The sequence below is a fragment of the Manis javanica genome, chromosome 2 (genome assembly GCF_040802235.1).
Source record: "Manis javanica isolate MJ-LG chromosome 2, MJ_LKY, whole genome shotgun sequence".
Taxonomy (NCBI): domain Eukaryota; kingdom Metazoa; phylum Chordata; class Mammalia; order Pholidota; family Manidae; genus Manis; species Manis javanica.
In genome coordinates, this window is record NC_133157.1 from 73,270,721 (window position 1) to 73,295,944 (window position 25,224).

A 25,224-nucleotide genomic window follows, 5' to 3' on the forward strand; every position below is an offset into this window, starting at 1 on the left:
TGGCTATGCTGAAGTGTTTTAAAAGCACCTTACAGACAACCTAGCAGTGCTGTGTTTATTACCTCTTATTAGAGAACTTGTGAGTTCCCTGAAAATAGGAGATATGGCTAGACAAATAGAGTATTTTAAGAAACATGTACAAATTTGAAATGAGCGCCTTCAAGTTGAACACCTTGTTTGGTGTCCACAGGCATTTCTGACCATTTTGAGGATTTTCCTTTGTGCTAAATTGGACCTGTTAGAACAGGGACCAGTGTTTGATGGTGGAAGTGACTTTGGACCATAGCAAAAGTAGATTGAGCATGCTCAGTAATACCATTTGGCAGGGATGGGATTTAAAAAATGAGTATAAAAACTCAAAAACTAGATTTCTTGTTTGACTCTAGATTTTTTTTTTCTTCCTGTTTTTGGTTATAAAATTTTATCTCTACTGAGAGGCAATGGAAAAGAGAAGCAACGTTTGATAGACGTTGAACAGCCAGATTTCCCATCTGGGGTTCAGGGGTGGCCCTCCCTACCCCTCTCCACATCCTTCCCCCATAAGATGTAAAAAGAATTGAGCTGAGGCAATGTGGTAAGAAGGAAAGGACATATTTCCATAGATGAAGTCCCAGGCTCAGGTCAGCCCAGCCTTCCACTCAGTGTTGACCCTTAGAAAAGTCACTTGACTCCCTGGGCCCCAGCTTCCTCACAAGTTAAAGAGGAGAGTGGAACTTGGGCCCAGCTGGATTTTTTTCCATGTGGTCTAGTAATATTCTCCTCTGAAAAAAATTTTTCTTGGTCAAGTAAGTTGGAGAAATGCTGACTACCATGTCCTTTGTCCCAGTCTTAAATATTCACAGTGAGCATTACTCTCTTAAAAGCTAATAAAGAAGCCCAGGAGGACAGCATCTTGTCTAACTCTTTGTAACTGCATTTCTCTTAATTTATTGGGCCACAGAATCTGCCCCACCCCCAAGACCTAGTAATTGCCCCCCAGAGCTGGTGTTTCTAAAAGGACTAGATGCTCTCTCAAGCTCCTTTCAGTACTACAATGGATACATTGTTCTCAAAATAGTTCTTAACTGTATTGAGCAAGCCTATAATTTCCCCCAGAAGGATCAGCAAATAACCATCCTGTGAATTCCTTGAAATTAGGGGAGATGCATTATTTATCATTGTATTTTCTTCCCAGAACCTAGGATTCTATTGTGTATAAGCTGCTTGCTGTTGAATTAAATTGAGTATATTCAGGTATTTGCTAGTAAATTTGAAATATGGTATCTGATTTTGGGAGTCTGAAAAAGTTACCTATAGACATTAATTAAATATTTGAACAATATCCAGACAGAAAATGTAAATGATAATAATGAATAAATTTGGTAACATTCATTAAGGGCTCATTATGTCTCAAATTCAGTGTATGTACATTATAGGTCAGTTCACTTATTTTTATAAAAAAATCTAAGGTATGTATCACCCTTAACCCAATTAAGTCACTTAAAATTATTATTACTTTCTTTAATTATTTTTTTTAATAGTGAAGAAGCTGAAATATGAAGCCAAGGGCTTATGGAAGCCTGAGTTGGTGATGATAGTGCCTGGTTTTTGATCTGGGCAGTCTGGCTCCAGAGCTGAAATTACTGCTGCCAATGTCCTCTTACACATAAACAGACTAAAGAGAAAATATTAAGCCACCAGTAATCCAAAAAATACAAAATGAAACCCCAGTGATATAACATTTTAGTCATAATATTGATAAAAATAATTCTACAGTATGTGAATATGTAGTATGTAATTAAGATAATTACAATAAATGTAGAGAAAATGGTTCTCACATACTACTGGGGGCATTCTAAGAAAGTGTAGTCCATTTGGAAGACAGTCAAGAGCCATAGACATATTTAAGTTTTGATCTAAGAATCTGACACTTGGAATTCCAAGGAAAATCCTTTAAAAAGCCAAGAGAAAACAAAGCCATGAGCATATTCAAAAGTATTCATAGCTCTTGTTTGTAATGATATAATTTGGAAACACTTAGTATTCAGATACAAGGCACATACTAATTGTGGAAAAACCAATGAAGACTCTTTGCTACCCATTAAATGAAAAAAGCATGTTGATGACAAATTCATTAAAATTACCTTGAAAATAAAGGGAGAGTTTTATTTGAGCCAAAATTTTGGATCTAGGCCTGGGAATATGTAGCTCCTACTGGTGAGGTAGGAGGTATGTCCCAAAGAGCCCAAGTCATACGAAGGTTTTATGTCCTTGAAAAATAAGCATTTTGCTTATCCTTTAACAGGAATATGTATGCAAATTGTTTTAGCCTTTAACTCAATTAAAAGATGGTCTTTAGTTTTTCATGGGTGGTCAGTTTGGGACTCCGAGAGTTAATGAAACCTTCAATACTGAGGCCTTAGAAATCTTTGTGGTGGTGCCTAGGTTAGTTGTCATCTTTTCTTCATTTCACAAGAAGAACAGAAAATATAATCCCAACTTCTATTACATCTTCCCCTGCCCCCTTCTATTACATCTGAGCACAAATGTGAGTCAGTAATGTCCTTGGGCAGGCATCAGAAGGGAACACGAAAATTACGTGTACCTGGCCTGATGGCTTTTTGTTTGTTTGGAAATCATTAACCATATTTAACTGGAGTTTATGTGGGAGGATTGGGATGATTTGATCTCAATTTACAATTTAAAAAATTCCTGAAGTGAAAAATTTTAAATTTAAACATCACAAGCGTCTGAATAAATACCCTTTCCCCAAATAAAAAGATGACCCTTGAATAATTTTGGGTCCTTCTCGGATGTTTCCAGTGCATACTTATAGTACATTTGGAGGCTTCTTTTATGATGCATTTGTTCATATGGACTGGAGGGCAGCTCATCTCTGAATGACCTTTCATCTCAAAAACCTTCTTTCATGTCATACATAGAGAATTCCTTCATTCTTGGCTTTGGCAATGATTCAGGTTCAACAAATATACCTAAATGTAATTCAGAAGAAATGACATGATGGATAGTTTGCCACCCAAGTATATGAAGCTGCTTAAAGGGAATGTTCAGAGCTCAGATCACAAATACCCATTTGAGAATTGAGGAAGTTGCTCTGATGTAGCTTAGGGCTGAAGCCTTCAGGAGGAGAGTTTGTTGTATTTATACCAACAGGAAGATTAGGAAGGTTCTGGAGCTCCCTGAAAAGTTAAGAGGTAAGCTAAAGTGGAAATCAAAGCTGTTAATAACTGGGTCCAGTATTGTTCTTGGCCAGAAAGTGAGACTGCTTTTTTACCCTCCGCCCTCTGGGAGGTCAGCCCTGGATACAACTCAAGTTTTTCATACTGGTAAATTGGGCAAATGACCATATTCAAAACAGCTAAAGCTTCAGTTTACTTAACTGTGAAGTAAGAATAAAAATAGCTACTTACAGGGTTGTGAGAGTTAGAGAAAATATGTAAAATGCTTGGCACAAAATGCTAACTCTTAACATTAACAGTGTCCTTAAATCTGCAACAACTTTGATTGTAAAAGCACCATCAATTTAATATCAACTTCTAAGAAAACAAAAAAGAAACCACCATAGTAACGAACACATGGTGTTTCAGTGCACCGTGTGCCCAAAACTTCAAAAACTGTCAGTGTGAGAAAAAAGTAAGTTTCTTACTTGTGGAAATATAGTCTGATTAGTATTTTGTCTTGCAATGGGAATACCCTTTCACATTCCGCTTTCCTGATGCTGAGCCCTGTCAGTGCTCAGCCTCCCAGGTCTCTGTCCATCATCCATCTGCTGAGGAACAGCAAAGTGCTTTATCACTCAGGAGTTGGGGACCCCTAACTGAACTCAACTGCTCTTGTGCACAGGTGAGGAGACCAAAGTACAGAAAGGTTAAGAGAGATGAGGTCAATCCTAAAGACTGGATGAGCACCACCCAGTATGAGGCCAATTGTTTGGGGTTTTCTTTATAGATATTCAGTCTGTAAGACTCAGCACATACTGCTTTCAATTATGTTAACACTCCCTGACACTATCCTTTGGAGCATTTAAATGCTGTATTTAAGTTTCCTTATCTAGAAAAGACTATGTGCTAAAAGGCACATTTAACAAAAAGCATCCAAGATACTGCCCTACTTTTTTGGGAGTAAGGAAGTAGAGTTTTGAAATATTTGGACTTTTTTGTTTTCTGTTTCAGTTTTGGAGCCCTTAGCAATTAAGCCTGTGTTAGGCCCAGGGAGCTGTGTGAGTACAGGCGCTAAGAAATAAGGCTGAGACTAGACCCCAGTTACTAGGAGCTCATGAAGCATATTCAGTTCAGTGGCATTAAATGCTGAAATGAGAGTTGATGGTAATAATTCCTGTTTTGAGCAACTGCAGCATATCAGTCACTGTTTCCAGTGCTTCATAGGTTTTTTATTTACCACCAACCAAATGAGGAGGGTATTGTAAGCTTCATATTTCAGATGAGGAAACTAAGGCTCAGAGAGGTTAGGTAGCTTCCTGAAACCACATGTTAGGACATGGCATAGTTAGGGTTTATGTTCACTTCTGTTTGGCTCTGCACAGTTCTGGTGCTCTGTGGCTTACAGGAGTCAATGATACTGGATTTCAAATGGGTGAACATTGTGGTTCGCCAAAGGGACCAGGTACAAGAGGTTGATTTTAACATGGTGAAGGAAATCAGGCAGAGAGCATTTCTCATTCTTAATAATGGTTAGCTTTATATTTATTCATATGGATTGAGAATATTTTTCATATGGATCTGAGAATTACTTTCAGCAAGATGAAAATCCAGATACGTGGTATGACCCAGATTTTTGGGACTTCTTCTAAATGCTTTGAAGCATTTAAAGCTTAGAGAATCTAAAATTGGTATTGTTCAGGAAACCCAGTAACTGTGAGCTGCGTGATGAGCAGGTGTGCCAGGAACGGGTCATTGTTAAGACGTCTCTGTTAAAGAATTGTTCTTGATGTGTGGCCTGGCCTATGTAACTTCTGCACCCTAGTTTTCTTATTTTAGAAATTAAGACTGGACAAAATGAACTTTAAAGTACCTTTAAATCTAACCAAAGTTTTTGTTTCTATAAAACCATAGCGCTCAATTCAGTGTTATAAACTACCTAGTATTAGATAAAAAGAAAAAGGAAAGAAAGAAAGAAAAAAATAATTACTCTTCAGTCTGGAATTTTGAAGTGAACAATGATATCTTCTATACACATTTTTGGCTTGTGATAAAGAGATTGAAGATTCCTTTAACAAATGTGTGTGTGCACATGAATAGGTATGTTTCCCTTTAAGTCTGTCAAGGTCAGCCTTTGCAAATGAACACTACTGCCTTGGAGGACAGGTTTTTTTCCATTTCTAAGGTAGTTTAGCTGTTACTCATACTTCAGCAAAACTGAGCTAAGACTAAACGCACGTAGGCAGTAGCAAACACTTTGGAGAGGGAGCTGGACAGATGGTCTCTCTTCTTTATCTCCCAATTTTCATGACACTAAACTCAAAAGGTCCTTTTTTGTGCACTCATACAATCTGAAGTTACTCCTCCCTATACTCTCCTAATACATTTCCCTTATATCTGTCTTCTCTTAATTTAAAAAGCCTCTTCTAAATAACATCTACTCATCTACTCTGAAGGTATTTAGTCAAGTTATTAGCCAGCTACATCTTTTTTTTTAATCCTACCAAAGAGGTTTAAGAAAAAAAAACCCCACCCATCAGGTATCTTGTGTCACTGATGGAGTGATAAGGAAAAATCAGTGACATTAATATATTCACAAAGTTGTGTGTCCATCTCCACTGTCCATTTCTACAACTTGTCATCATCCCGAACAGAAATGCTGTATCAGTAAAACAATAACTTCTTTCCCCACCCCGAGCCCCTCTTAGATTTCTGTTTCTGTAAGTTTGATTACTCAAGGTACCCTGTCTAAGTGGAATCAGAGTATTTATTCTGTGTTTTGGTGGGCTGACTTATTTCACTTAGCATAATGTCTACAGTGTATGCTGTAGCATGCATCAGAACCTCATTCTTTTTTAAGGCTGAATAATAATCATCTGTTGTGTGTATGTGTGTATGTGTGTGTGTGTTTCCTGTTTTTTACTCCTCTGATTTCTTCACTAAAATCTTGCTCTTGTCTCCAATTAAGTGTTTAAAAATGTATTTTTTGTTGTGGTTCACCATATTGAGAAACAGTCTTCGTGTCATGATAAAATGTGGAAGGAAGCTTTAGGGTTATGGGACATGAATGGCAAACAGCTGTTACCTCTTACCCTCCTCCTCTTTGTTAGACTTGTGTAGGTTACATATCACACTCTCTTCTCCTTTTAGGATTCCTTTGCTCAGGCCTTGGCTTCCTAACCATGCAAAGAAAATTGAGAATACCTTTCTCTACTATTTCCTAGTATCTAAATCCTGTCATCTTCCAAGAGTCAGGTCGGTGGTAGTTGAGGAAGCCTTGCTGGATCCTTTCTTTTCCTTGTGATGGACTTAGAGCTTTTCATTCCGTGGCATAGACTGGGGGCTGTATTTCACTTTTCCTGCCAAGCCTCTAGGCAGACATGCTAGGTTAGGGCCTCTTTCAAGCCAGCAGCTTCCTGTGGCTCCAGGGGAGAAAGCAATGGGAACAGAAGAATAAATACTATTTCCAATAATGAATGAAATGCAAGGGTTAGTTATCTAAGTGACACTTTGTTCCAAAGTAGTGTAATGAGTAAGTGGAAAAAAATTCTATAGAACTTATCATGCCATTCATTCAGGCATGGAAAACCCTTTATTTATTTTTCCTTTGTAGGTGACCACACTGATGAAACCTAGTTTTATTTAATGTAATTTAAAATTAGGAGCAGGTCATAGAGTAACTTTCATTACTTATATTTATGCTTTAAAAATTTTATGGAATTATTAAATGTGCTTTATTGTACGATTCAACAGCTAATGGAATTGTAAAAGAAGGGAAAAATGGAAGAAAGGAAATTCCAATATCCATTGGGCTTACCAAGCTTTAGAATATTGATTTGTGTGAGTTATGTTTAAGGACTCTTTTTTTTTTTTAAGGTATGATTGCTATACACGCCTATGAAGGTTTCACATGAAAAAACAATGTGGTTACTACATTTACCCATATTATCAAGTCCCCACCCATACCCCAATGCAGTCACTGTCCATCAGTGCAGCAAGATGCCACAGATTCACTATGTGCCTTCTCTGTGCTACACTGTTCTCCCCTTCTCCCTGTGATCCGCCACACCATGTGTACTAAACATAATACCCCTCAATCCCCTTCTCCCTCCCACACCCCTCCCCTTTGGTACCACTAGTTCATTCTTGGAGTCTCTGAGTCTGCTGCTATTTTGTTCCTTCAGTTTTGCTTCATTGTTTTACTACACAAATGTTTTACTCTGCCTGGCTTATTTCACTGAGCATAATGTCCTCCAGCTCCATCCTTGTTGCTGCAAATGGTAGGATTTGTTTATTTCTTATGGCTGAATAGTATTCCATTCTGTATATGTACCACATCTTTATCCATTCATCTACTGATGGACACTTAGGTTGCTTCCATATCTTGGCTATTGTAAAAAGTGCTGCAATAAACACAGGGGTGCATATGTCTTTTTGAATCTGAGAAGTTGTAGTCTTTGGGTAATTTCCAAGGAGTGGGATTCCCAGGTCAAATGGTATTTCTATTTTTAGTTTTTTGAGGAACCTCCATATTGCTTTCCACAATGGTTGAACTAGCTTACATTCCAGCAGTGTAGGAGGGTTCCCCTTTCTCCTCATCCTTGCCAGCATTCGTTGTCCTTAGTCTTTTCAATGCTGGCCATCCTTACTGGTGTGAGGTGATATCTCATTATGGTTTTAATTTGCATTTCCCTGATGATTAGTGATGTGGAGCATCTTTTCATGTGTCTGTTGGCCATCTGAATTTCTTCTTTGGAGAACTGTCTCTTCATATCCTCTGTCCATTTGTTAATCAGGTTATTTGCTTTTTGGGTGTTGAGGTGTATAAGTCCTTTATATATTTTGGATGTTAACCCCTTGTCAGATATGTCATTTACAAATATATTCGTCCATACTGTAGGATGCCTTTTTGTTCTGTTGGTGTCCTTTGCTGTACAGAAACTTTTTAGTTTGATGTAGTCCCATGAGTTCATTTTTGCTTTTGTTTCCCTTTCTCAAGGAGATGCATTCAGAGAAGTTGCTCATGCTTATATTCAGGAGGTGTTTGCTTATGTTGTCTTCTAAGAGTTTTATGGTTTCATGACTTACATTCAAGTCTTTAATCCATTTCGAGTTTACTTTTGTATATGGGGTTAAGCAATAATCCAGTTTCATTCTCTTGCATGTAGCTGTCCAGTTTTGCCAACACCAGCTGTTGAAGAGGCTGTCATTTCCCCACTGTATGTCCATGGCTCCTTTGTCATATATTAGTTGACCATACATGGTTGGGTTTATATCTCTGCTCTCTAGTCTGTTCCTTTGGTTTATATGTCTGTTCCATTGGTTTATCGGTCTGTTCTTGTGCCAGTACCAAATTGTCTTGATTACTGTGGCTTTGTAGTAGAGCTTGAAGTTGGGGAGTGTAATTCCCCCCACTTTATTCTTCCCTCTCAGGATTGCTTTGGCTATTCAAGGTCTTTTGTGGTTCCATATGAATTTTAGGATGATTTTCTCTAGTTCGTTGAAGAACGCTGTTGGTATTTTTATAGGAATTGCATTGAATCTGTAGATTGCTTTAGGCAGGGTGGCCATTTTGATAATATTAATTCTTCCTATCCATGAGCATGGGATGTGTTTCCATTTATTGGTATCTTCTTTAATTTCTCTCATGAGTGTCTTGTAGTTTTCAGAGTATAGGTCTTTCACTTCCTTGGTTAGGTTTATTCCTAGGTATTTTATTCTTTTTGATGCATTTGTGATTGGAATTGTTTTCCTGATTTCTCTCTCTGCTATTTCATTGGTAGTGTATAAGAATGCCACAGATTTCTGTGCACCAATTTTGTATCCTGCAACTTTGCTGAATTCAGATGTTAGATCTAGTAGTTTTGGAGTGGATTCTTTAGGCATTTTATGTACAATATCATGTTATGTGCAAACAGGGACAGTTTGCCTTCTTCCTTGCCTATCTGGATCCCTTTTATTTCTTTGTGTTGTCTGATAGCCGTGGCTAGGACCTCCAGTATTATGTTGAATAGAAGTCGGAAAAGTCGGCATCCTTGTCTTGTTCCCAATCTTAAAGCAAAAGCTTTCAGCTTCTCACTGTTAGGTATAATGTTGGCTGTGGGTTTGTCATATATGGTTAAGGACTCGTTATGGCTGTTACTTTTAATCACTACCTTTAAGACTCTAGAAAAATGTAGCCTTTATTTTAATCAAAGTTATAAGTGTGTTTTTTTTTAAAAAGCAGATGTTCCCACGCACATGCCAAGAACTATGAAAGGTCTAAGATTCTACCCTACTTGAAGGCTAACAAGTCTGTCATAGTTTTCATGGATCCTGGCAGAAAATACGAGACTCCTGGGCCGGAGATGAACCGTTTATTGCCACTGACAATAACAGTAGCATAGTCTTGGCATTTTTCATCTAACTTTCTTGAGTCTTGCAAGGCGGTTCCTGCAAGGCAATGCAAACAGGCAGATGATGCCTGCAAACGCAGTAGGTTGTATTACAGGAAAGATCTCTTTTCTTAGGAGACCCAAATCTTGAACAGTGGACAGTAAGCATGCTTTCCCTTTGCTTCAGGAGCCATTATCTTTATTGTATCTGCTATAAGCACACTTATACCCTTTGTTAAGGAGAGAAGCTCTGTCTTCATCTTTCCAGGCTATTCCCTATACAAGTAGTTTTGAAAAAATAGATGAGAACAAAAAGGGCAATTAGTGCCTCATAAGATAGGCAGAAATATGAGGGATCTGGAGAATTGTCTCCCAACAAAGAGCCGTAGTTAGGAAAAACTGCATTCTTCCCCCAAGGCCCCAGAACTTTCTACTCCCTAGAACCCCATTGTCCAATAGAAATACAAGGGGAGCCCTGTGTAATTTTCTAGTAGCTGCATTAAAAAGAAGTCAAAGAAACATATAAAATTAATTTTAATATTATATTTAACTCGGAATATGCAAAACTTTATCATTTTAATATGTATGCAGTATTACAAAGCTCTTAATGAGGTATTAAAATGATGCCTGTGTCTTATACATGTGATATAATAGAGCAATAATTAATATCTTACACAATATAGATATCAAAGTAAAATGGAGTTCTACCAAAAGAGGAAAGTTGTGTTTAATATAAATATAGTTTATAGTGCTTCCATTTTTTTACATTTAATTTTAATAAATTAAAATAAAATAACCAAAAAACAATTTCATTTCTTGAGACAGGCTAACTATGTTTCAAGGGTTCCATAACCACAGGTGGCTAGTGGCTACCATATTAGACACATAGAGGCCTAGAAGCCACACCTGGAGGTAGCCAGTTTTAACTCTTTTACAGATTTCTTTATATATTTCCAAATCTCTAAATAACATGCTTATGCTATTTCTAGATTTTTCAGTTTTAGATTCTTCCTGTTGACTTTCTGCTGTTAAAGAGGATTTACTTGTTTTATCTCTAAATCCTACCCTCATGTACTTACTTCCCAGCCATGGTTCCCATCCCCCCCATCAGTGGTTCCAAAACCTGTTTTCACCACCTTTTACATTTAAAACTTCTTGAAGATCACAAGGATTTTCTGTTTTTGTCCAATACATTTATTGGTATTTATCCCATTAGAAATTAAAACTGAGAAAAAATAGTATTTGTGTGAAAATGATAATGATAAACCCCTTACATATTAACATGGTAATATCTTTTATGAAAACCCCTTCCATCAAAGTTAGTGGGAAGAGTAGCAATGTTTTATTTTTTTGCAAATCTCTGTAATGTTTGCCTTAATAGGGAACAGCTTAGTAGAAAACAGAAAATACTCACCCTCTGCACTCATTCTTTTGAGAAATCATGACATGTAGCCTCTGGAAAACTGCACTGTATTTGTAAGAAAATGGGAGTGAATGTGTGAACGATGTCCTATGAATATAGTTTGGTGGTCCTCTCTATATTATAATATTTGTTAGCCCAACAACTCAATGTTTATATTGTTATGACCATGTGTAAGCTGAGAGAGAATAGCATACTGTGGTTTTCTTTTATTGCACTTTATTGTTTTCTCCAGAGGTAATGTCTTATTTTCATATTTTTTTGTTACTTATGTATTTTATTTACTCAACACTAAATCTAGGTCAGATCTCTGACATACATTCATTTGCATCAGGAATTCTCTCAGTTTTGTCTTAAAGAAGTGTCTCCTAGAGCCATTTGACTTAGATCAGCTGATCGGTTGCATCCTAGGGCCCATGCATATCCTGATACTTCTCTTCTCCATAATCCTGATAACTTATTTTGCCTCTCTTTTTTGGGGGGGTGCCTTAATTATTGGGCTTTCTGTCTTTTTCTTGATTGGAAGTATAGCAAAAACTTGGGGGTCAGATTTTGTACATTTGAATGTTAGCCCTTACCACTGACTAGCTGTGTGACTTCAGTAGTTATTTAACCTCTTGATGCCTCAGTTTGTCTAGAAAATAGTACCTTCTGGGTAGGGTTGTCATGCAGATTCTGAATTACTGGGTAAACCGCTAAAAGAGCCCCTGGAGCATATGAAGTACTCCAGTATGGTGTTACTGTTATTGCATTTACAGTTGTGGGTACACCTCATCTTTTGGTGGTGTGCTTCTTGCAGGAGCCTGTTGAGAAAAGATGCATGCAACTTTGCATGTATGAGAATACCTTGATTCTCCATCACATCTGAACACTAGCCTGGCTGGTTATTTGGATTTCTAGGTTGAAATAGTTTTCCTTCAGAATTTTGAACTCAGTTTTGAACTATTTGGCATTCACAAGGGTAAAAGTTAAATTTTATTCTGTTATATTAAGGTACCTTTTTCTAGCTTTCAGTGTTGCTGTTAAGAAATTCAATTCCATTTTAAAATCTAGAGCCTTTGGACTTATTAACATCACTTCTCTGGACACTTTTAGGATCTTCTTTTTCTTTCAGTGTTGTTAAACTTCACAAGTCATATCTTTAGGTAGGACTGTTTTTAATCTATTGGGCTGGGTATGAATAGGGCTCTTTAAATCTGACAAAAATCTGTCCTTCATTTCCATCAATTCTTTCTTTAATGGATTTCTCCCCTTCATTTTCTTCTTTGTCTATGGAGCACCTATATGAATATTGGATCTCCTGTATTAATCCTCTGATTTTCCTGTTTTCCATTTATTTGTCTTGTACTCTATTGTTTTGGGGCTTTCCTCAATGTTATTTTCTAACTCTTCAAATGAATTCTTCATTTCAGCTGCCATATTTGATCCCTAAGGGTTCATTTTTGTTCTCTGTTCCTTTTTTGTAGCCTCTTGTTTTTGTTTCGTGACTACAGTAGTTTCTCTTATGTCTCTGTAGATGATAATACCAGGATTTTGTTGAAATTTTCATTTCTTTGCTTGATCTTAATTTCTCTATGTGATAGAATATTTAATGTGTTCACATTCCTCCCATCACAGTGTACATGCCCCTTTGCAATACAGTTTTTCTTCCCTTTCCATCCAGAGGTGTAGGGCCCTGTTTCCTCCTGAATTGCAGCTGGCCTGATGACTTTCTCTAGCCCATAGATGGGGACAGAAATGATGGTACTTTCTAGAGCTTAGGTCTTACAAGGCTTTGGAGCTGCTGCATTTGTTGCCTTGGAATACTGCCCTGAGGCTGCCGTATAAAGAAGCTGGTCTAGCCTACTGGAGGATGAGGGCACTCCAGCTGATACCCAGTTGTACATGCACGTGTGAACAAGCCCAGTTGATTGTGAAAGTAGGGAGAAATAAGGAATTGTTGTTTTAAGTGACTAAGGATGGTAGCTGGCTATATAGATAAGGTTAACTGATACCTCTCCAGCTTTTCTCTGTTGTTGTTTTTTTTTTTATCTCTTGGGTCATGAATTTTCTTTGGGTACATTGTGGTTCTCTGTTCTCTGAGGAATAAGCCTGGAGGGTATATTTGCCTGCCAGTATTCTGGAAATGAGGAAGTTTGACTTAATTTCTGTTTCAGGTCTGTACTTCTGCCCTCAGCTGTGCTTTATACTCTCCAGGTCAGATATCCTCAATTTTACATTTTCCAGAATCTTCTACTGTGCCTGGGAAGAGTATTTGCTGGATTATGATGAATAGGGGGAAGGGCCTGGGAATCTTAACCTCCTCTTCAGTAAATCTTCAACCAGGCTTAGTTTCTAACTCCACTTCTGTGCTTCTAGAGGAGTTGTGCCATCAAGTCTGCAGGCTCTGGAGGAAGAAGGGGTGGCTGGTGCTGCAGGACCAGGGGAGCTGTGCTGTGCATTCCATCCTGCTTTAGGATTCAGCTTTCTGAAATCACCAAGTCAGTTACCTTTACCCCGACTAGCCTTCAAAATTTCGATGCTGTTTCTTTAATTGCATTTTTTTGCATTTGAGGGGTTTGGACTTTTTAAAAACTCACTATCATTTCATCTTCAAAATGATCATACTTTCAGATATGCTTTATAAATAGGCTAGTCCTTGCTGCAAATATGGAGGACTAGAAAGAGAAACCTTCTCTGATATTCAGAAGGGAGAAAGAATCGGTGTTAAATTTTGGAGAGAAACATGGGCTTTGCTTAAAAGAGACTGTATTCATTCCGCAAACATAATTAAGTGATTCTCTGTGCCACATTCTGTGCCTGGTTCTGGGATGTGGAGATCTGAAGAAGGGAGACATGGTTTCGTCCCTTCCCTCTCTTCAGTACATTCTCTGGTGTTAATTGTAGTACCTTATTTCATATAGAAAGCCCCCTTTCCAAAGGGGGCACAGGAAATGTGGTCCAGTGATGGTCATAGAAGATCCCCTTTTGCCTCTGTTCCTTGGCTGGAGCCTAAGAAAACCATGTGATGAATTCTGGGAGACAGTAACCTACACTTTGGAGCTTGGTGGTGTTGGTCATAGTGCTGAGTAAGGTATGAGGACCCCAAGAGCTTTCTCTGGCTAGTCCAGAGAAGCAGGCACAGATTGGGTTTTAGGAGTTTGTTTCAATGTAAGACCTCTGAAAGCTAGGCAGCTCACTGCAGAGAGTCACAGACAGCATTCAGGCAGCAGACACACCCTCCTGGCAGGGCAAGATTGTGGGTGGGGGCAGAGACCAGGGCCCCCCAGATGAGGGAGGCCAAGGAGGGGAGGCACAGATGGCGGAAAGGACCCCACCCTGAATGGCAACAGCTGGCCTTAGAATCTTATCTGCTTCCTGTTCTTTCCCATGGCCTGCTGCGGGGTGCCGTTTGTGTACCCTTGCTTCAGTCACCATCCTCTGAGTTACCTGCCTCATTTGGGCACCAGTCACAGCAGCCTCTGGGCTACAGAACTCCTTGGAGAGTCCGAGATTGAGCTCTGGAAGGGGGGCGGTATTCAGGGGAACTAATATAGAACATGCTTTCTGCTGCAGAAAGGCAATATGTTTTGGACCCTGATTTATCTGCCCAGCTATTGTTTATGCATACCTGTGCAGACACACCGATGTGTGCATATCCTTGTATTTGTGCATGCATGCATATGTATTTTTTAAGAATATTTCCAGTACTTTAAAAAATGGTGCAATAGGTTATCTATGTTACCTATAGGTCTGGACTGAAACCAGAATTACTTTGGTAGAAACTGTTAAGAAAAGATGTCACCGTTTTGAATTCTACCCCTTTCTATTACAGTTGACAGTTACATGGACCAGGTTTAACCTTAACAAAGGTTTGCCAGTGCAGAGCCCTTATCTTTCTCCTTATCTAGGAGTCCCAGGTATAATTATAGGCTGAACAGGAACATCTGAACTTTTCTTAGTGGTATGTACAAATGTCTGTTCACATAAATCTTTCTACTTGCAGTTCTGAGTGTTATGTAATGTTAATTCATAATAAAATATATATTATTCCCTACTCCCTCAAAGGCATTGCTCCATTATCTGGATTCTGTGGTTGGTTTTTATGAAATGTGAAGATTCTCTGCTGCCGAACCCTTTTCACGTGGCTTTTTTCCCCTACTCAATGGAAACTTATGTGATAATGTGATACTCTTTTTTTTTCTCTATGTAATATAATACTCTTTTTCCCAATATTTAGACATTGAGTCAATAACGAATGAGCCTTGTTGTGGGTCAGTTTTCATCCATTGTGCTGATATTCCAAGAGACTTCTCAGCCTGGAAACCATTCCTTCACTTTGAGAAAACCTATTGAATTGTTTAATTGACGACTTCCTTCCATTTTTTTCTGTTTTCTCTTTCTGGAGATCCTTGTATTCAGATGGTAGATCTGGTCTGGTTCTCTAAATTACTGTATTTTTTCCCTAATTTTTCCATAAGTCAGTTTGCCTACTTGCCTATCTGCCTGAGAGTTTTCCTCAACTTTATTTTCCAATGCTTCTATTGAGTTTTTCAATTTTTCCTACCATCTCGTTAATTTTTAAGAACTATCTTTTTATTTGCTAGGTGTTCTGTTTATTCTGTTTCCTGTTTGTTCTAGTCATTACTGTGAGGCAAACTGCCCCAAATGTAGTAACAAACATATCCATTTTATTTTTGCTCAAAATTCTGTGGGTCAGGAATTCAGATGAGACCTTCGTGGCTATGGGCTGGAGTCACCTGGTAGCTTCTTTACTCACATGTGTGGCATCTGGGCTGGGATGAATTGAAGACTGGGTTCAGCTGGGACTGTTGACTTGGGTACCTGTGCATGGCCTCTCCATGTGGCTTCTTACAACATGTAAGCTGGTTCTAAACAGAAGCTTTTGAAGAGCAAATTTGCCACAACAGCCAGGGAGGAACTGTGTGGTTTTACATGACCTAGCCTGAGTGGCCACATAGTGACAAATCTGACAAACTCCTGGTCCGTGTAAATGTAAGTGTCCCCAGATTCACGGGGAAGGGAATTTTGACTACTTCTTGATTTGGGGTGGCAAGTTCATGTTGCAAAAGAGCATATGGGGGGAGAGTTTTGTTTTGTCTGTTTTCAGACAATTATAATCTGCCGCACTTACTGATTGATTGAATGCTATAGCTTTTCTTATCTCTCTGAAGATATTATAGTTTTCTTCTCCCCTTTGCACAGTTTATTGCCTTTGAATATTTGGGGTAAGCAGCATATTTAAGTCTTGGCCTGGTTGCATTTCCTAGTAAATAAACTCCTGTGTTGGTTTGGCTGCTAAATTTCTGGGAGCTGATAGCTGGGAGTAGAGAATGAGACCTCACTATTCCTTGTCCTTGGGCTCACTTAGTTCTACTGTTGCCTAGCTGTAAGCCCAGCTCTCCGTGATGCCTGGTGTGCCCCAGTCTGGAGAACTTCTGCAGGGACTCACTTTGGGTCTTTGCCAGGTTTCAGGGTGGAAGGCCAATTGCTGTGAAAACAGCTGGCAGTCAATACTTTTTTTTTTTCTTCTTTTTCTTGTTTTTAACACTCATCCCTCACTGGTATCTGTGCCACCATTTCCTTGAACCTTTTGAGGATACTGTAGCATAAACAGAGCTCTCTCCGCTGTCAGCCTGGATTCTTATGTCTGCTTAATCCGTTACCTTTCATCCATGTGCTTTTCAAATTTTTACTTGCTGCCTCTTCTCTCAGGTCATTTTGTCTGCCCTCCCGTTCCAGTAAGTAAACAGCTGCACTTGATTCTGACTGGTTAAAGTTGTTCATTTTTTATGCTGGAATACTTCTAATGACCATATTTGATGCTTCTTTTCCTTGACTAATTGTCCTTATTACCATCACTACAAAAGACCAGAGTTTCCTTTCAGTATTTTTAGAACTTAATATTTCTGTGTTTCTTAGTTTTAATTTCAAAAAGCAGTGCATTAAGAACCATTGCCTATAGGTACTGGTTTTCTTTCTTTTCTTCCACCATGTCTTCTAAGGATGTCTTTCTACTTAAAAAAAAATCCATGGTGAGGTACACAAGAAAGTCTTCTCTTTCAGGAAAGGCAGCAGTGTTCCACTGAGGGACCTTCTCTAGGACACTAGTTAAGCTAATTGCCAAGTTCTGTAGTAGACTCTGTGTGAGAAAACATGGTGTGTGTTTTGGACTTGTATTTTTCTTGTTCTCTCTTGAAAACAGTCTCTTCAAAAAATGGTGCTGGGAAAACTGGACAGCTACCTGCAAAGAATGAAACTGGATCATGTCTTACATACCATATACAAAAATGAACTCAAAGTGAATTGAAGACCTAAATAGAAGGCCTGAAACCATAAAACTCCTAATGGTGACATCACCATTAGTAATTGAATTGTAATTAAGAGGAGTCATTCTTTGTGTTGTACAGATCTATGCATAATATCATGTAAATAGTATGACACTATCATACAGAATAGTTTCACCACCCTAAAAATGTTCTGTTCTCTACCTGCTCATCTGTTCCTCCTTTCCCCAATCCCCTGGTAAATACTGATCTTTTTATTGTCTCTATAGTTTTACCTTTTCCAGAATATTATCATGTAGTTGAAATCATACAGACTTCCAAGACTGGCTTCTTTCACTTAACAATATGTCTTTTCATGGCTTCATAACTCCTTTTTATCACTGCACAATATTCAGTGTTATGGATGTACCACAATTTGTTTATCCATTCACCAATCGAAGGACATCTTGACTGCTTCCAGTTTTTGGCAGTTGTGAATAAAGCTGCTATAAACATTCATATGCAGGTTTTTATGTGGACATACGTTTTCAATTTGGGTAAATGCCTAGCATGATTGCTGAGTTGGTTAGCTTATGTTTAGCTTTGTAAAAAACTGCCAAACTGCCATTTTGCATACTTGGAGCTCATTGGGCCTCTTGGATGTGCAGATTAATTTTGAAAATTCAAATTTGGTAAGTTTTCAGCTGTTGCTTAAGTATTTTTTCCACCTTCCTTGCTCATACATGCAGTCCTCCCAGCTCCTTCCCTCCCCACTCCTTTCTTTCTACAACTCCTATTATGCATTTGTTGATATGCTTAATGGTGTCTAACAGGTCTTTGAGGCTCTGTTCATTTTCCTTTTGTTCCTCAGACTGAACACTCTCACTTGTCTTGTCCTCAATTCCACGGATTCTTTCTTCTGTCAGTTCAATCCTGCTCTTGAGCCCCTCTTGTCATTTTTTAAATTCAGTCATTGCACTTTCAACTCCAGATTTCTGTTGGTTCTTTTTTATAATTTCTATCTCTTCATTGACATTCTCAATTTGGTTAAATGTCATTTGCATACTTTCTTTTAGTTCTTCAGTTCTTTGAACATATTTATATTAGCTGACTTAAAGTCTTTGTTTAGTTAAGTCTAACACCTGGCTTCCTCATAGACAGTTTTTATTGACTACTTTTTTTGTGGGTGAGACTTTAGTGTTTTTTTTACATGTCTTGTAATTTTCTTGTTGAAAGTGAATGTTTTATCATGTCTGAACTCTGGAAATTAGACCTGTGTACCTGCCTTCCCCAAGGTTTGTTGTGGCTCTTTGTTTGGTTAGTGACTTTCTTGGGTTAATTTCCTAAAGTCTGAATTCTTTATTGTGTGAGGACACTTAAATCTCTTCAGTTAGCTTATAAGTCATCTAATAATTAGACATATTTCCTTAAGGGGCAGGCATTGCTTAAGGGCGTAATTTTCTTTATGATCTGGTGTTTTAATGGTTGAGAGGCTAACTGTATTTTAGCAGACTCTCCTAATGTTTGCTTTCTAATAGAGGTTTGGGGTGGTAGACAAGGTAATTTAAGAAGAAGAGATATGCTGCTAATTCAATTGCAGGATTGTCTTAGTGAGCCAGTGAGCATTGGGAATCTTCACAGTGGGGATAGGGTATATTGGATTTTCCAATCATTTTGGACCATTAAGCTCTTCTTGGTCTTGCAATTTGGGATGCGCTACTTGAGTTTTCTTTGAAAGACCTCAGCCTAAATTGCAGGATGTTTTCAGACCTTTAGCAATCCACAAACACAGCATTAGAAAAATAAGTTAAGACCAAAGAGAAGTAAATTTTAAAAGAAATCAACCAACCATAATTTTGAGAAAATGAGTGAATATGTAGGATTAGTTCACCAGCATGCTTTCTGAGTGTGTATATACTCAAATGTGCATTATATTCCTTCACACATTTCCCTTTTCATTTCACAGGCTTTAAAAAGCTTCATGGGATACAACACCATTGCTGGATGCTTGGTATATTTAAGAACCCTGGTGGCATGAGAAGCACTCTACATAGGCACAGGGTGTTACCTGGAGTGAGAGAACTAAATGATCCAGACTCTCCTTAATTCTACATGGTAAAAAGCCCAAGTACTTCTCATAACATTATCCTATACTGGTTATGGTCGATCATTTAATCTGTTGTTAATATTGGCAATTTATTTCCTAAGTAAGTATTTACAAGTTCTAGTATTAATTCTGGTGTTCAAAACTAATCAAACTCTCTGTAATACAGTCTGTCTGGAGACATTTATTTGATGGTATGTGACTTTCTTTGTTGGCACAGCAGGACCTAGTTATAGAACCACTTGCCACGTTATAAAATTGATTTTTGAAAACAAGACAATATTTGAATATTTGTAAACATTTTATGTAATAAAAGTGGGTTGGTCTCCTGAAATTAGAATATAAACAAAAAGTCTGTCATAATGTATAATTTGTAAATAAGTGTTGTTTTTCTATAAGGCTTAATTATTATAACCTGTTATAATTAATGTAGGAAATACTAGGCTGGGTCTCCCTTTCAGAATGCATGACTTCTCTTCCTGTGATGCCTCTTGTGGAACTGAACTGGGATCAATCCAAAACAGGTCCAAATCTGGTCTGATTTCAGCCGAGTCTCTTTGAACTAGTTTGAAGTTTAGTTGATCCGCTTTTCTTCCAAAGATTCTTAAACGTCACGGCCATTTCTGAGCTCCTCCTCCTGTGCAGCTGCAATCCTTAATTGGCAAAGAACAGAATGGATCTGATCTCTTCCAGATATCTGAGGCTGCTGATGCCAATTGATGGACATTAATCTCTGTGTCAGGAGGAACCCGATAAGTAATGATTTCAAGACAAGAACTGGCACAGGGTAAAAACCTCACTAGTTCAATAATTATAGCCTAGGTCTTCATCTGTGTTTTGTATCTCAGTGTAATTGAGAGGTGAAATGTTCATTGTAGGGATGTTCTAGTACATCCTTGTACTTGGCTTTTTGAACATTTTTGTTTTGTTTTGTTTAGGAATCTGACAGTAATACTAGAGATGCCAATTTCCTGTAACACTACTCGTGGCAAAGAAGACAGTCTTTGAATAGAGATGTCATGTAGGACTATATTTATATATATATAATATAAATATATATATTATATGTGTCTTTTCTATTTTTGTTTTAGTGCTCTTCTCCATTTCAAGATGCCTTTGCACTTCTGATAAATGCAAACTGACCAGTCTTACCCAAAAAACAAGGCGAATCATTACTGCTTGAAGCCTGGGACCTGCCCTTAATAAAGGAAAACCCTGATTGTTGTTTGAAATGCTGAGGAAGTTGCTGCGAAGGAGACTTTTTTCTTATCGCACTAAATACTACTTCTTGCTTCTTGTTTTTTCCCTAGTCACCTTCTCTGTTTTAAGAATTCATCAAAAGCCCGAATTCATAAGCGTTAGACATTTGGAGCTCGTTGGAGAGAATCCCAGTAGTAATATTAATTGCACCAAAGTTTTACAGGGTGATATAGGTGAAATCCAAAAGGTAAAGCTTGAGATTCTAACAGTGGAATTCAGAAAGCGCTCTCGGTGGACAACATATGATTATATAAACATGACAAGTGATTGTAGTTCTTTCATCAAGAGGCGCAAATATATCGTAGAGCCCCTTAGTAAAGAAGAGGCAGAGTTTCCAATAGCATATTCTATAGTGGTTCATCACAAAATTGAAATGTTTGACAGGCTCCTGAGGGCCATCTATATGCCTCAGAATTTCTATTGCATTCACGTGGACAAAAAATCAGAGGATTCCTTTTTGGCTGCAGTGATTGGCATTGCATCCTGTTTCAGTAACATCTTTGTGGCCAGTCAGCTGGAGAGTGTGGTGTACGCATCATGGAGTCGGGTTCAGGCTGACCTCAACTGTATGCAGGACCTCTATAGAATGAGTGCAGACTGGAAGTACTTGATCAATCTTTGCGGTATGGATTTTCCTATTAAAACCAACCTGGAAATTGTCAGGAAGCTCAAGTCATTAATGGGCCAAAACAATCTAGAAACTGAGAAAATGCCATCCAATAAAAAAGAAAGGTGGAAAAAGCATTATACAGTTGTGGACGGAAAGCTGACCAACACGGGGACTGACAAAATGCACCCCCCTCTCGAAACGCCTCTCTTTTCAGGCAGTGCCTATTTTGTAGTCACTAGGAACTATGTAGGGTATGTGCTCAAGAACAAAAAAATCCAGAAGTTTATGGAGTGGGCAAAAGACACATACAGCCCAGATGAGTATCTCTGGGCCACTATTCAAAGGATCCCTGAAGTCCCAGGCTCACTGTCCTTGAGCTCTAAGTATGACATGTCTGACATGCATGCGATTGCTAGATTTGTCAAGTGGCAGTACTTTGAAGGTGACATTTCCAAGGGCGCCCCCTACCCCCCCTGCAGCGGAGTCCACGTGCGCTCTGTGTGCATTTTTGGAGCAGGTGACTTGAACTGGATTCTTCATACACACCACTTGTTTGCCAATAAGTTTGACACAGATATCGACCTCTTTGCCATCCACTGTTTGGATGAGCATCTGAGGCATAAAGCCTTGGACCTGTTAAAACACTGACCATTTGCTGTGGGCAGTTTAGAAATAATAAGGATGCCTGAGTCATACCCCATCTGATTCTTCTACCCTGTTAATAAACACCAGGAAAACTGCAGGGAGTGCCCTTTGGGGAAGAGACTCTACAGAGACGCTACATGGTTTGGCAGAGCACAGTCACTTAGAAAAGTTACAGTGCTAAACGTTTACCTAAAGTTAATGTGAGGCCAAAGTGGGTGGCAAGGTCTTCTAGGAAGAGGTGGCCCAGGTGGGAGGACAAGAGGCCAAACACAAAAAGCAGCCTGTGAAACAAGCTCAGGGACTTACTGAAATGATAAGATTTAACCTGTGCCAAAATGACTTGGAGAGCTTTAAGTATAATGGTTTTCCTGATTTGGATAAATCTGTCTCAACAACCAATCATGAGGATATAATTTATCTTGTAGGTTATATTTGTTGAAATAGAAATTCTGCTTTGCTCTCCATGATCCTTGTGTGTAATTTACGTCCTGCTGTACGTTGTGCTGGGTAGCGTGTCCATGTATACCATCTCAGGGAGCTCGCAAAAACAGGATTGAGTGAACAGGACTATTTCTAATTCTTGCTTCTAATAATTTACATGCGTTTTTTAAAGAAAACAACAGGAAATAGTTTCTAGTTTAGTTGATTCTGTGAATCATCTTAGATTAGAAAAGCTATCAATTATTAAAAAAATTAAAAACATTTTTGTTTATAGAGTTTATTTTTGTTTCTACAGAGTAACACTCAGGTTTTACAAGTATTTGTTTCTCTTCTCCTCCTCTCAGTCACCCTAGACTCTACTATCAAACTATGTAAAACTTGTTTTCATAGTGCTGAGTATTACTGCCCGGTTCTCTTGTGGGATCCGACTGACAGCACTATTGACCCTTGAACCATGCAGGTATTAGGGACACCTACCCCCCTGCACAGGTAAAGATCAACATAAAACTTTTGACTCCCCCAAAACTTTACTACTATAGCCTACTGTGACCAGAAATCTTTGATAACACAGGTATTAACATGTTTCTGTATGTTACATGTTTTGTATACTCTGTTCTTATAATAAAGCTATAGAAAAGATGTTTTTCAAATTGTCACAGATCTCCAAAAAATTTTCCAATATGTTTATTGGGGAAAAAACCCCAACACGTACAAGTGAACCTGCGCAGTTCAAAACTGTGTTGTGCCTAGAGAGCTGTGACAGGATGAAGTATAGGTATGGGGGTGTGGGCAGGGAAGAAAAGTCATACTTAGATGACTTCTGAGGTCCATGATTAAAACCAGCAATCAGCATTATCCCCAGAAATTACGAATGTCGCTTTTTGGGTCTGCTTGTGTCCAACTTCCCATAGTCTTGCACCCTAACGTCCCTGTGTCTCCATTGGAAAGGACCTGGCGCCTGCTGCCCTTACTCATGTTACCTGCCATTGGTTCCTTTACCCTCGGATTGTACTTCCTTCTCTCTCAGGGCCTTTGAGGAAGGAGGAAGTGTGTTCTGCATGACATGCTTAGCCCGGCAAACCTTAAGGGAATGAACATTAGATTTGGGGTAGATTGTTTCAATATTAGTATTTCTTATACTGTATGATTTTTCACTGTACGTTTTCACAAAAGTGATTTGAGGTTACTCTTGTGCTGTCTCCTATCTCAAAGTAAAAGAAGATTAAGAAACAAAAACAAAACCTTGCTCTTCTGCTAAACTGATACTGTTCACCAAAGATCTAACAGGAAATGTGGAGCTTTATCATTCATCTGAGACTTTAAACAAGAATCAAAACTGTGTACTTTATTTTTAAAAATAGAGCCAACTTATATGGTACGTGAGAAATTCATGTCAGACATTTTTAAGGCATTCAACTTGAGAAAAGATTTTTTTAGAAAACATTTTCATTCTCTGGAGAGCTTTGTTACACGGATCCTCTGGGACAAAGGTTGCACATTTTTTTAAGCCTTTGTCTTTTTTTGTAAATGTGCACATCAGTGTATTGCTGTGTTTTGCATGATTTTATATGACAACCAGTGTTGGACCAAGAAAAACATACTTGCTTTAAAAACTCAAAAGATGTCAGTGAGAGCATTATATGTAAAATATTCTGTCTATTGCCTTCTAAACCAATTTGTTCTTTTAATGTATGTGTAATGTTTCTCCCATGCTCTTCTAAGCAGAAAGACTTGTCTATAAGATAAGGCACTTTTTACTCTAAAACTAGTTATAATCACTGATACATACTTTGTCTCTAAGTCTTGTATTTTTACTTCATTCATGATGTTCTGTTTTGTGCATTTTTTCATTGTTTTGAAAATTCACAGATCTACACTGAAAGTTAAAAACGATAGTACAGTGAACACCACATAACCCTCACCTGGAATCACTGGTTGTTAACATCATGCCCTGTTTTCTTTAATATGTATGAATTTTTGAACTTAGCAAAATTGAAAATTAAAGAAAAAAAACAACTATCCAGTTATCATTCATCTCAGCATTGTAATTGTAGTGCGACAGCATCTGATTTACATTCAAGTTGGCAGGTTTTGAAGAATTTTTCACCACTATATATAGACATAAAAACAAGGCTTTTCAGTACATGTTCCCAACCCCCACAGTAAAACTGGACTCACCACATCTTGGAAGTAACTGGCACCATATCTTCTAGAATGGCGTTTACTGAGAGGTGTCTAAACATTACCCTATTGTTAATGTCTGTTACAGGGATTATATATGATGACTTTTATTATACTTCTCAGCATAATTTTTAAAGCAAATGAAATTGATATTACTCGGATAAGCAATTTAAGGAATTACATGGTTTCACAAGGAAGCCCATGTTCTTTGGGAAAGATGGAAATTAACAAAGTTGCTTCATACATATCACCTGCTAAACACTAATTTCTGTTTACTGCCATTTAGGGGTTTTTGTAGGGAATTAATAGAAATTGTTCACAAATCCTTAGATTTACATAAACAGCAATTTTTTTATGGAAGGATTACTCTAGTTAATGAAGTACTGCATCAGATTCCAATACTATTAAGAACAAGAGTAAACAAAAAAACATTTCTTTTATAAGCAAATTACCTAGGCTTTTCCCAGACCAGTGGTAAACAGCTGCTCGGTCTTGCAAGTGTGAGGCATTATTGTGTCAACATGTATTTGTGTCATTCATCAAGTACAATTCACTTAAATGAGGTAACAAGTAGATTTTCTTTTGTAGTTATTTGGGGGAGGAAACCGTGTTTTAATTCATTTCATCTGTAGCGTCAATTGAGCTGGACTTTTTCAGTTGGCTTAGAAAAACAAAAATCATTTCTCATATTAAATATAAAATAAATGCAACGTTTTCATGGTGATCTGGCTTCTGTAGGTTTGGTGTTTTGAATGTGGGTGTGCC

At 38.1% G+C, this 25,224-nt stretch overlaps 1 protein-coding gene across 7 annotated transcripts in view; it reads left to right on the plus strand.

The window, feature by feature from the left end:
* GCNT1 (glucosaminyl (N-acetyl) transferase 1) overlaps window positions 1-22,917 on the plus strand; it is a 29,882-nt gene extending 6,965 nt beyond the window's left edge. For 5 of the 7 annotated variants that reach the window (XM_073228665.1, XM_017672898.3, XM_073228667.1 and 2 more), the window contains 2 exons: window positions 19,185-19,333; window positions 20,414-22,917. In XM_073228665.1, coding sequence (XP_073084766.1) covers window positions 20,554-21,840 — 1,287 coding nt within the window. In that variant the 5' untranslated portion in view covers window positions 19,185-19,333; window positions 20,414-20,553 and the 3' untranslated portion in view covers window positions 21,841-22,917. Of the gene's footprint in view, window positions 1-14,766; window positions 14,896-19,184; window positions 19,334-20,413 lie in introns of all 7 variants that reach the window. The other 2 variants (XM_073228666.1, XM_073228670.1) reach the window with 1 other exon arrangement.
* Window positions 22,918-25,224: the final 2,307 nt, after the last annotated feature.